The 12,152-nt window shown below is 47.7% G+C and overlaps 1 protein-coding gene across 1 annotated transcript; it reads right to left on the reverse strand.

The window, feature by feature from the left end:
• Positions 1–6,256: 6,256 nt before the first annotated feature.
• C13H9orf152 (chromosome 13 C9orf152 homolog) lies at positions 6,257–11,605 on the reverse strand. The gene is made up of 2 exons (XM_027943030.3): positions 11,410–11,605; positions 6,257–7,498 (listed from the first exon to the last, which is right to left on the reverse strand). Exons 1-2 carry the CDS (start codon positions 11,603–11,605, stop codon positions 6,975–6,977), a joined length of 720 nt encoding a protein of 239 aa, XP_027798831.1. The 3' UTR covers positions 6,257–6,974.
• Between the last annotated feature and the right edge of the window lie 547 nt (positions 11,606–12,152).

The raw sequence follows: 12,152 nt of genomic DNA on the forward strand, positions 1-12,152 counted from the left end.
AGACAGAAGGAAGTGAGGTCTGAGCAGGTTGAGGCATATAGGTTGTCTTGTAGCATCAGATTCTTTTTTCTAAGCTTCATCATTGCAGACTTGAGTCAATTCTGAATCTACAGCAAGAAGAGCAAGAGTGTGGTAGGAATTTGCTCAAGGGGTTCAGAGGAAAGCATAATATCCTAGGAACTCATTTTAAATGAGTCCTGGGTTTCAGAGGAGTGAGTGAGACATAGTCATGGTCCAGCTCTCAGAGGAGGAAGGCAGATGTAGAAAGGGACAAGCACCCAGGACAGGGCCATGTGGATGAGAAAGGAACTGGAGTTTCACCCCCACATGCAAGGAGCTGCAGATGGTTATAGGCAGCCACGGGAGCAGAGAGGCATCATCCCATGTCAAGGAGGACCCATCTGGGAAACACAAAATGCCAGCACTCAGCACCTTCCCAGTCCATTTCATGATAATATGGCTCAAATAAGTTCCTGCCTTATATCCCCCACTCCCAATTTGGCTGAAGAAGACAAAGTTGTGATCTTCCATTATGAACTGAATATTTGCACACATAACACCCAGCTTCATAAGCTGAGGCCTAATCTCCAATCTGGTGGTTTCAGGCGGGTCATTGAGGCAGTGACTAGGTCTTAAGGATGCACCCCCCCCCCCCATGAATGAGATTAATGCTCTTATAAGAGATCCAAAGAGATCCCTTGCACCCACCACCATGTGGGGACACTACACGCAGTCAGCCCTCTATGAACCAGGAAGCAGGCATCCACCCGACATCAAATTTACCACTGAATTAGTCTTGGATTTCCAGGTTCCCAAATGGTACAAAATAAATTTTGTTGTTGATGAGCCCCCCAGTTGAAGGTACTTAATTATGGCAACCTGAACTAAGACCTACCCCATGAGTTCTGCCTTTTCCGTGTATTCAAACGTCCTTGCTCACCCTCAAGAACAAAGTGCATGACTTTCCATGTTTCTGTCCCATTCATCCCAGACAGAATCTGGCATGCAGGAGCTACTTGGTGTTCAGGAAAGGCACAAAGTCTCTCTACATAGATTCTGCCTGCTCTTCGCCACCACCCCAAGCAGGTACACATAAATCAAATGCACCTGGGGCTTCACAGCCACAGGCCCAGGGACTTCTAGAGCAAAGGGAAGGATGCTTAGTACCTTTCCTATGGAGGCTGGCAGGGCATGACTTTTCTTCCCTGTCACCTCCCTTTCCTCTTCAGTATAGGCTATTAGGACTGCTTCTTCTTCGTGTGTGTGTGTGTGTGTGTGTGTGTGTGTGTATGTATACAGATATATTTTGTTTATGTGTTGCTAAGGATCAAAGCCAGGGCCTCGCATGTGCTAGCACCATGTAAAAATAAATAAAATAAAATAAAGGTATTGGTCCATTTTAAACTAAAAAAAAAAAAAAGTTAAAAATAATAAGTTAAGGTCCGTCTTTCATTCCCTGTTTGTTTCCTTCTACCTGTCCTCATTTCTTCTCTCCTGCCTCCGAAGGCCCACTCATTATCCTCTCGCTGAATGACTGCTCAGCCACTAGACTTGGCACAAGAGAATGGGGAGACTTTGGAGGGGAAAACCACGGTGTGGGACGGTTGGGAAGAGAAGGTGCAGAAATTGCCTGCTGCCTGTGACCACCGGTTGGGTCAGCAGAGGTAGGTGGAAGAATCCAGGCAAAGGTCAAGAACGGAGCTTCAGTGCAGCCGAGGTGGGGAGGCGGCTGGATCTGGCCTAACCTTTCTCCCCACGGACTCCCAGGGCCACGGAGTTGCTGGGGGCTGAGTCCCTCAATAGCAGGAGCCTGTTGTCGCCGCCACGGGTCCGCATTTAGCCTGCAGAGGAAGAGCGAGGCCCGTGTAACCGGCCAAGGAAAAAGACCGTGACCACAGGCAGTCACATAAAGGACGTGCCCACTCCCTACCTGTGCCCCCAAGTGGCGTGATCGCGAGAGGAAAAGCGCGGGCTAGTGAGCTGGAAGACCACGCCCCTCCCTTAAAGGTACAAATCGAGACTGTTCTGGGCGGGGTACTTGGGAGCAGTAGATAGAATCTGACTTGACTATGAGGTGGACTTTTAAATTCAGGCAGTTTCAAATCTTAAGAACTGGAACGAACAGCTTTAATAACGGAGTGACTCAAAAGTTAGGAACTCAGCCTGCGACAGCATGGGGGAGCCTGGCCCCTAGCGGGGGAGGAGAGGTTGCACGGGTTGGGTAGCTCTGCCCATCTCCCCGCAGCCCCAGGGCATGTTATCCTCTAGGGCTCTTGGAGGTAACTCAAGTTCAGTGTCTACAACAGCAAGGAGGAGACTGGATGCATGCCTCCGAGTTTGCCTGGTGCCACGCAAGTTGAAGGTGTGGCAGCCACCTGGGGGAGCCTTCTCTGGGAACTAGGAGGCTGGGGCCCTCTAAGCAAGTCACCTGCCTGGTCCAGGATTTAGGGCACCAGGTGAGCTGGTTCTCTACCTTAGGAAAGCCGCCTTGGGCTAACACTGTGCAGAGGGTGGAGAGAGCTCTGACCAGCACAGGAAAGAAAATCAGAGGCCTGGGTTATGTGCCTGCCAAGCTAGTAACCTGAGCCCTTGCCCCAGCAGGTTTGACAGCTCAGGAGTTGGTAGGGGGTAAGTGTAAGTGTGTGTGTATGTGACTGACAAGCAGATCGTTCTGGTCTAATGCTCTTGGCAGGAGCAGCCTTGTGGGAAAGGATTGAAAGAACACAAACATGAGCCCTTCCCCCAGTCTCCTCTCCCTTCAAGCTCTGCCACCGGAATACCCAATCCTCTGCCCACATTGCTTAGGGATGAGCCTGTTCCCCAGGAAAGGGAAAGGCAAAGGCACCCTCAGGCCAGCCTTGGTGGCAGTCCCTCAAGTCTGACCCGATCTTTCTGACGATTTGTCCTGCCCTTGGATGCAGAGGTTCATCCAACAGCATCACCTCTGGGACCCTGGCATCTCAAACCCCTGCTCAAGAAAACACAGCTGCAGGCTGAAGGATGGGGCTGTAGAAAAAGGGGATTCGTGGTGGGTTTTCGGTTAGGAAAGTGTCTGGCACTAACTCTTGCCTCTTGAGTTCTGAAGGTTCACACCTCCTGGCTCTCCTTTCTCCCTGGTCACTCTTTCTCAATTTCCCTCATTGTCTCCTCCTTTCCTCCCATTTCTTCTAAGTAAGGGTTAGGGATTTTTCTCCTAAGCAAAATGGGAGTTTGCGTGACTCATTCCAGACCATTCTCTCTGTACAGTCTGTGCAGGGGACTCCTCCTTTCTCATTCTCTGAAGTATCTCTACATACTAATGACTCTTAAACTCATGATCTCTAGCCCCAAACTCTAGTCTTCTATATCCACCTGACTACTCTAGACCTTTGTTTCTCATGAACACCTCAAACTCGATATCCTTTAAACTGAACTTGTACATGTCCTCTAGTAAATCCTACTGATTCTAGTCCCAAAATATATATCAAATGTTTTTACCTTTTCTCCATCTCTTCTACTTCCTCCCTCACCTAAACCGACAGTATCCCTCCCACTAAACTGGCCCTGCCCACTTCTTTCCTGACACTGTCTCTTAAATTGACCCTCAATTCATTGTTACTACAACAACCTGAGTGATCTGGTTAAACTACTAATCAAATCATTTTAGTTTCGTAGTTAAACCTCTCAATGGCTGCTTATTGTATTCAGAATGAAATCTAATACTGTGGATGCCTATGAGGCCCTTAGCAACCTGGCCTGTTATCAGCCTGGCCCTTAGCAATCTACCTGTGTTAGCCTGTAATGCTGCTCAGCCATGTTTCTATTTCTTCTCTCCTTCTAGGCACATGGGATGACCATACTTCCTCTTACAGACATGACTGTTTAGGACAGTGAAGTGTGAGCAAAAGTGATTTGAGAGCCAGTATATGACTTTTATGCACTTTCTCCTTCTGCTATGCTGATTAGGGAAACCATTGATATGGTGGTGCCAGAAAAGTAGAGATACAATGTGGAAATGTGAGTTGCTGATAACACTGTACATGGAGAAAAGCTGCCCTGGAAGTTTGCCTACTGCATATAGTAGACTTTTCATAAGTGAAAAATATGTTTATATTGTGAGATTTGGGGTTGCTTGTTACTGAAGCAAAACATAGCCTGTCTTGATTGATACATTGCCTTAGCATCTGTTCCTGCCCTTGTTTACTGTACTAGAATCACACTAGCCTTCTTTCAGCTCCTCAAACAAAGCAGGATCTTTTGTCCTTCAGGGTCATTACACATCCTGTTCTTTCTCCTTAGAATGATCTTACTTCTACTAGTTGTTCCACTTTTACTCCTAACCGAGAATTCATTAAAGAAAAAATAATCAAATCCTGAAAGAATCTATAAATTAAGGGGAATAGAGAGATTGGTGCCATTGAGCAGGAGGGTAAGAATGGACATGGTTTTGTGCCACAGTCTGGCTGGACACAAAATAACCGAGCCACCACATAGCCTTGTAGATTCCAACAGCAACTCTTTATTCCCGAACTCTCACCGACACTCTCCCACACTTTTCTTGAACCCACTGCCTCCACTCGGCTGCGCACCACTTCTCTCAGAACCCCGCGAGAACTCAAAGGAACTCCAAAGGAGCGGGCGCCTGAGGCAGCAGGATACGCCCTAATCCCAGCAGGATCCACTCTAAACCCGGAGCCACCCTAATCTCTGAGCAGGGTCACCTTTCAACCCAAAATGCCATGTGTCATTCCTACTTGGCTATGGCTCTCAGCAGTTTTGATTTTCTAACTCATTCATTTGAACATTTACCAAACACCCTCTCCATGTGCTGGAGCAATAAGAAAAAATGAGGCATTGTTCTTGACCTAAAGGAGCTCATAGACTTCTATGAGCTAGGACATCCCAAAACTATAGGAAGAATGGGGGAGGAGACACAGGAAATCACTGCTAATTGTCACGAATGCTGAAGAAGTAAAAGAGAAGAAAATTTTTAAAGAAGTCATTGAATTTGGGCAGAAGCTCATGGCTAAAGATCTTCAGAACAGAAGCAGTCTGCAGGAGGTTGATAGCTGAGAGAGAAGTGAAGAGGGAGATGTAATGAACTTAAAATAATAACCACTGCCTCTTATTGAGAATGCCAGGAACTTTTGCACACATTATTTTCTTTCTTTCTTTTTTGGGGGGTACCGGGGATTGAACTCGGGGGCACTTGACCACTGAGCCACATCTCCAGCCCTATTTTGAATTTGTTTAGAGACAGGGTCTCACTGAGTTGCTTAGCACCTTGCTTAAGCTGAGGCTGGCTTTGAACTCACGATTCTCCTGCCTCAGCTTCCCAAGCCACTGGGGTTACAGGCGTGTGCCATCATGCCCAGCTGAACACATTATTTTCAATCTTTCAAAAGTGGGCATTTTCTCTCTTATTTTTACAGAAACTGAAACTGAGAGATTTAAGTGGTCCAAATCCTACATCAAGAGCAGCTGGATTAAAACCCAGGTGTGCTGACTCCACATCCATGAAGTCTCCATCATCCTGTATGCAGGACGGAGGTGTCCTGCACGTACTGCCAGATCTGCAGGAGCCTTTGGAACAATGAGGAGAGAGAGAAATGAAAAAACAACAAACAAACAAAAAAACTCAGAGAGGTTGCCTGTGAGACCCTTTAAAAAACAAAAGCAAAGAACAAAGTTTTTTGGTTTTGGTTTTTAAAAGAATGCTTCCTGGGCTGGGGCTGTAGCTTAGTGGTAGAGCACTTGCCTGGCATGTGTGAGGCACTGAGTTCTATCCTCAGCACCACATAGAAATGAAGAAATAAAATGGGGCATTCTGTCCATCTACAACTACAAAAAAATTTTAAAACGAAAGAATGTTTCCTTCATTTTCATTAGAGTATAAGAAACAACTGTATCTTATTAATCGTCCACGAAAGGAATCACAATGAATTCTCAAATGGGAGTACATTTCTGGACAGAGGTATCCGAGCAGATGCATAGAGAGAGAATCTGAGATAAAAGAGAAAGGCACCTTAGGAGTGTTTAAATGTCATTGCTAAAGTTAAACAGTGACCATTCACATCACCCACAGCACCTACTTGACTCTTGGGTTTAAAAACACGAATTGGATCTAAGGAAGGACACGAGGGATCCAAGTTAGGCTAAAAATGGGGCAGACTGTGGAAAAATTTTCCAAGAAAGAGTATTTATTTTTTTTGTTGTTTTTTTCTTGGTCTTCTATCACTATATATTTTCAATGATTGGAAGTTTTTAATATGCCGTTAATTTGTAAGGAGAGAAGAGAGAAAGATGAAAGGAAAAAAGGAAGAGAGGAAAGGATGGAAGGAGCTTAGTCTGTGACGAGGCTGGCATGTCTCAGTGACAGGTGACAGATGGCCACCTTTCCTGTGGACCCCTTAAACATACAAAATAGTCAGTTTGGCCCTGATCTGACCCTGTTTACTCAGGGTGACCATGTCCTATGGGAGGCTACAAATGAAATTGTGTGGTTGCTACAAATGGGTGTAATGACTTCTAAGTGACACAGCCCCCAAGATATAGCAGCCAGGAAAAGATTCTGAACGCTCAGACTCGTATTATTCAGAATATATTGAGGGAGGACTCAGAAAATATTGAGAACAAGATTGTCTATGCCCCTTGAGCCCTGGGCAATACTCAGGTACTCCATTGGCTAAAGTCCCCACTCTGTTTCAGAATTCTCCTCTTTCAGGGTGTCCTACTGGATCCCCCAAAGAATGGACATCCAGGGCTCCATAGTGAACTCTTCTTACAGAAGCAGATGCTTGATCCGACAGTACTATCTGATCCTAAATGGTGAGCAATCTGACCTCTTGGTGTTTTGAAGGTCAAGATCATTCATGTTCCCACTATTCATTTCCCACAGTTCTTACATTTGGGATAGTCCAGCTGTTGCTGGGAGCTAGAGACTCTTCCTTGCTGGCTTTTTGATGAGACAGATCTGTGTGGCTCAGCAGAAAACTTCAGGTTGGGCCATATAAGCCCAGGTTCCGGGCAGCTTCGGAAATCCTGGGTGTTTTCCTCCGGGGAAATGGATAGTAAGCAGGTCTGCCAGACCTGTGGGAGTCCTTTATGGAAGGAAGAAACTGAATGTTGGTTTTTAAGCTGGGTCCCACGATCTTTGTTAGGGAACCGCCCACCTGACATTGACCCTGGGCTGCCTCTGGGAGTTTGGTTCCTGGCAGAGTCGGGTGACGGTTTTCAAACAAGTGTGGGTCTCCTTCTGGACGGAGCCTTTGGTCTGATCCCACAGGCTGGCCCTTGGGCTTCACTTGACTGGTTTCATGGTGGAAGGTTTGGACTAAGCGATGCATCTCTAGATGCGTGTGCCATGGAGACTCAGGAGTCTGAAGACCGCCTCGGTCAGCTTCTTCCAGAACCCCCTCCACCTTAGAATCTGCCTCTTCCAGAGATAGGGAGCTCCTTGCCTCCTTGTTAATCCAAACAGGGCTGATCATGGATTCAGCAGAATTATGCGTGTGTCCTCCTGAGAAAAGAAGGCGTCAGCAGCGTCATCAAAGGAAGATACACAGGCAGCTCTCTCATTTAGGGGGCTCAGAGCTTTCAGGATAAAGAAAGGCCATACCCAGAATGTCCAGTGCACGTGTGCAGATACACAGAGACACACATGGTCCCACTTGCTCAGGCACACATGTACCCCCCACCCAAGGCACACATACTCACATACAATTACATTGTTATTCAATAAATAGTCATTGAGGACTGAATATGTGCCAGGCCTCATTTTTCTAGGTCCCAGGAATATAGCAGGGGACATTGAGACAAAAACCCACACCTTCATCTGGATTTGTCCTTGAAAAGCAGAAAGACAATAAGCAAATTAATTATGGAAAAATTCAAGCATAGTGGAGGGTTAAAAGTGAAGGGTGTGAGCTCTGGGAAGAGATGGGAATCAGCATTTGAGGTCAGAAAAATAGTAGGAGCAAGAGATAACACATACGCTGTTGTAATTTGGCTTTGGAGTGTCCTCCAAATGTCCCTGTGTTAGAGGGTTGGCTCCCAACCTGGGGTGCTATCGGAAGATGGTGGAATCTTTAAAAGGTGAAGCACTTTTAAAGGAAGGAAGTTGGGTCATTGAGCTGCCCTTGAAGGGACTACTGGGGCAGCAGCTTCTTTCTCTCTTTTGGTTTACCGGCTACCATTAAGTGAGTAACCTTTTCCACCACACACTTCCATCATGATGTACTATATTGCCACAGGTCCAAAGCAATGACTGTGGATTGAAACCTATGAAACTGTGAGCCAAAATAAGTCTTTCCTCCTTTTAAGTTGATTTTCTCAGGCATTTTTGTCATAGTAGCAGCACACTGACTCACACACTCACATGCATGTAGATACATATACACTCTCCATGGGAAAAGTTTGTTTCTATTTATTTTTTTATTTTTTACAGTGCTAGGGATCAAATCCAGGGCCTTGTACTTGCTAGACAAGTACTCTACCACTGAGGTACAACCCAGTCCTTTTTATTTTGAGTCAGAGTCTCACTAAGTTGCCCAGGCTGGCCTGGAACTTGTGATCCTCCTGCCTTAGCATCCCAAGTAGCTGGTATTACAGGTGTGTACCACCATGTCTGATAGAAATTTATGGGGTTTGTATCTTTCCTGAGATTCTGATAATGAGTTTACAGAGGAAGGAGGAGCCATGTTCTGAAGTACCTCCTTGTAGAGAACTGGCAATTGTCCTTCTCCTAGACTACAGACACTGTTTTGGGAAGACATCTGAGCAGCTTTGCTTTTCCAAACTGGTTTCAGAGGTGAGGATGCAGACTGATGTCTCCCTTCTTTCTCAAGAATATTACTATTACTTTTTTTGGGTGGAGGCAGTTACTAGGGATTGAACCCAGGGGCACTTAAACACTGAGCCACATCCCCAGCCTGTTTTTGTATTTTATTTACAGACAGGGTCTCAGTGAGTTGCTTAGAGCCTTGATAAATTGCTGAGGCTGGCTTTGAACTCCTGATCCTCCTGCCTTATCCTCCTGAGCTGCTGGGATTACAGGCATGTGCCACCCCACCTGGCCACTATTACTCCCCCCCCCCCCAACACACACACACCATTTTGTTGAAAATGGTAATTCCTTGTGAACTCTCTCTGGCCACGGGGATTGAAGGGATGGCAGAAAGGCATTTTCTTATAGAAAGCTAGTCAGTGACTGGTCTGGGGGTCCTCTGAGATGTCAGTTAAGTTTTCTTGAGTGTCCTGGCCCCTCTTACCTTAAAGAGGCCCCAAAGATGACAAAGTACACAGCAAGAGTGGGGAGGAGATTGTGTTGGAGGAAGAAAATCAGAAGGAAACCCTTGAGCCCCGATTCTAGGAGTCCCAAAGAAATGGAAGGAACAGAAGATCAAAGGCGTCCATCTCTATAGAAGCCACAGTCCTGCCTACAGAATTCTATTTAGAGACATAGTCTCACTGAGTTGCTTAGTGCCTCACCACTGCTGAGGCTGGCTTTGAACTCACAACCTCCTGCCTCAGCCCCCCATGAGCTTCTGGGATTACAGGCATGTGCCACAGCAGCTGCACTATATTCTTAAAGTGACAAGCACGAAAACCTTTACAGATATTCTGAAGCCTATGTGCTTATGGGAGAACAAGGAAGGACAGGGATATAATGGGAGAAGCTAGGAACTGGTCTCCAGCAGGAAAGGGCCCACGGTAGACAGGCAGGTCTTCAGAGGAGGACCTGCTGAACTGTCCGTCCCAGCCTGCAGTCCAAAGTGGACAAAGGAGAGAATGTAGCATAGCCAAATCCCTGGACTTGACCCCAGAGCAGAACCTTTGTTGCAATTTCCCCCATACTTTGGAAATAGTGCTGCTTCTGCTCTGTCCAAGCAAAAAAGAATTAAGGCAATTGAAGAGCATAGAACAATTTCATACCATTTTTGTTCTTTAAATCTGTTTTGTTTTGTTTGGATCTGCAGGGGAGTGGGAATGGCAAACTTGGGCTCTGCTCTAAGACCTCATGCATGACCGCCACTTCATTATATAGCACGCTACCTGTCACAATTATATAAAGATTGTAGCACCACAAACTGCTACAAGTGTCCTGAGAGACCCTGACCTGCCTGGGGGACCTGAGCACTCTTTGCATTAACCTGCCATGAAGTATCACATGGTCGTGTTGGAAAAGGAAGTGTTGTTACCAAGTGCAGGAGAAAGGACCAGCAGGGAGGGTGGGCTGGGGAGGGTGGATTCTATGGGAAATGACAAGTATGAGGTGTTTTTAATATTTTTGAATCATGCCCTTAAGAAATTGGATTTGTGAGTCTGAATTGCAGGTGTGTTAAACACGGTTTTCATTGCATGTGGGTGTAATTTTGTAAATGTCTGCTGAATGCCTGAAGGGGTATACTCCTGAGAGTGCGATAGGGCATTAGAATTTTGCAGCTTATGCCCTGCTGAGGTGGGGCCTTTGGCTGTGCCAGTTCCATCCAGATGGATCCCACTGGTTGGCAACAGCCCGAGTAATGAGAGCTGGGCTCCTTCCATTCAGAGGTGCCCTATTTGTCTCCCAAAGCTTTCCTTTGGTGGCCTTTTGCAGAGCCTTCTTTTGAAGGGCACTTCCTGCCCTGGACAATGAGGTCCCTCTGGGCCCTGATTCCATCTTAGGCTGACTTGACAAAAGGCAGACCACTCCAGCTTTGTTTTGTTCTCCTTTCTTTCTCCCCACTGAACTGAACTAATACCTGCAGAAACTCTGAGGGTGTGACTTTGACCTCTTGGAGGCTCTTCCCTCCTCCCTTGGCCTGTTCCACTCTGTTGGAGGATAAGGGCTGGGATTTATCAACCACTTACTTTCTGAGCCTCTGTGTCCTTAACTTCATCCTGGAATGAAATCTGAGTTCCTAAAGGGGCTGGGGGTCTCCCCATGAGGAGGGGGCTTTGTGCCTGATCATACTGCCCTGGCTGCTGTTTGAGGCTAGATGAGCCTGGGGTGCTTCATGGACCCCGAGTCCTATACTTCCTCTGGCCCAGGATTGTGGGAATACCATGTTTTCTTTCTCCAGAGCCAGTTTCTTGGGTCTGCAGTTGGTGCCTCTGTTAAATCCAGGCAGGAAGCAGAGTGTCTGTCACCCCAGCTGGCTGAGCAAGGGGGCAAACCTGGTTCACCAGGCTGACCAGTCTAGCAAGCTCAGTACCCAGGTGCACAGGCCAGGAACTGCTCTACTGGTCAGATGCCTGGCTGAGGCCCTTGGCTTACTTGGGCTGGGGGAAGATGGTGTGGAGCTGTCCTGCCCAGGTCTCCCCTGATCTGGATCTGACTGGACCAGCAGCAACTCTGCTGTTCTCTAGCAAGAGACTGGCAGAGCAGGGCCCTGCCCTCCATTTTGCCCACAGATAAGTCTTCCTCCCCCAGCACTTGCCCAGCTTTACCTTTGGGGAGCACCAGGAGGTGGATCTGGGTCCTCTGCTGCCTCTTCAGGCCTTCATACTGGGCTCGCAGGAGCTGGATGCTGATGGGGGGTCCTTGCCCCGGGGCCTGAGTGCAAGAGGAGCCTTCAGCCATGAAGCAGGACCCCGGGTGCCCAAAGCCAGGCAGGGCAGGCCACGGGCAGGCCAATCCCTTCATCCGGATCCGGGAGAAAAACAAACACTGAGGGGTGAGGCAGGGGGAAGGGGAGGGGGAGAGAGGGAGGGGGATAGGCAGAGGGGGGCGGTGGGTGCAAAGGGAGGGTGGAGAGCAGAGCAGGAAGTGAGGAGAAAAGGTGGAAGGAGAAAGGGGAGGAGAGAAATGAAGGGCAGGGAAAGGTGGGGGGAAACTGAAGGGAGGGGAGAAGGAGGGAGGTTGGAGGTGGGAAGCAAGAGGAGAAAGAGAAGTCCTAGGGAGAAGGAAGATTTGGAGAGGGGAAAGGAAAGGGCAGCAGAAGGGGAAAAGAAAGGAGGAGGAAAGAGGTGATGGTGACAAGGAGGGATTGATGGGACGAGAGAAGAGCAAGAAGATGGTGCAGGCAGGAACAGGGACGAGGGGTGGGGGCGGAAGGGAAAGGCAAGCTCAGCTGCTGGGGTCCTCTGTGAGGCCCAGGAGGTCTCTTACTCCAAGTCCTCCACTGCTTGATCCTGAAGTTTAGAATCCAATTCCAAGAGCTATAGGGAGCTCCCCCATTTCCTGCAGCGCT

This window comes from Marmota flaviventris, chromosome 13, assembly GCF_047511675.1.
Source record: "Marmota flaviventris isolate mMarFla1 chromosome 13, mMarFla1.hap1, whole genome shotgun sequence".
Classification (NCBI taxonomy): domain Eukaryota; kingdom Metazoa; phylum Chordata; class Mammalia; order Rodentia; family Sciuridae; genus Marmota; species Marmota flaviventris.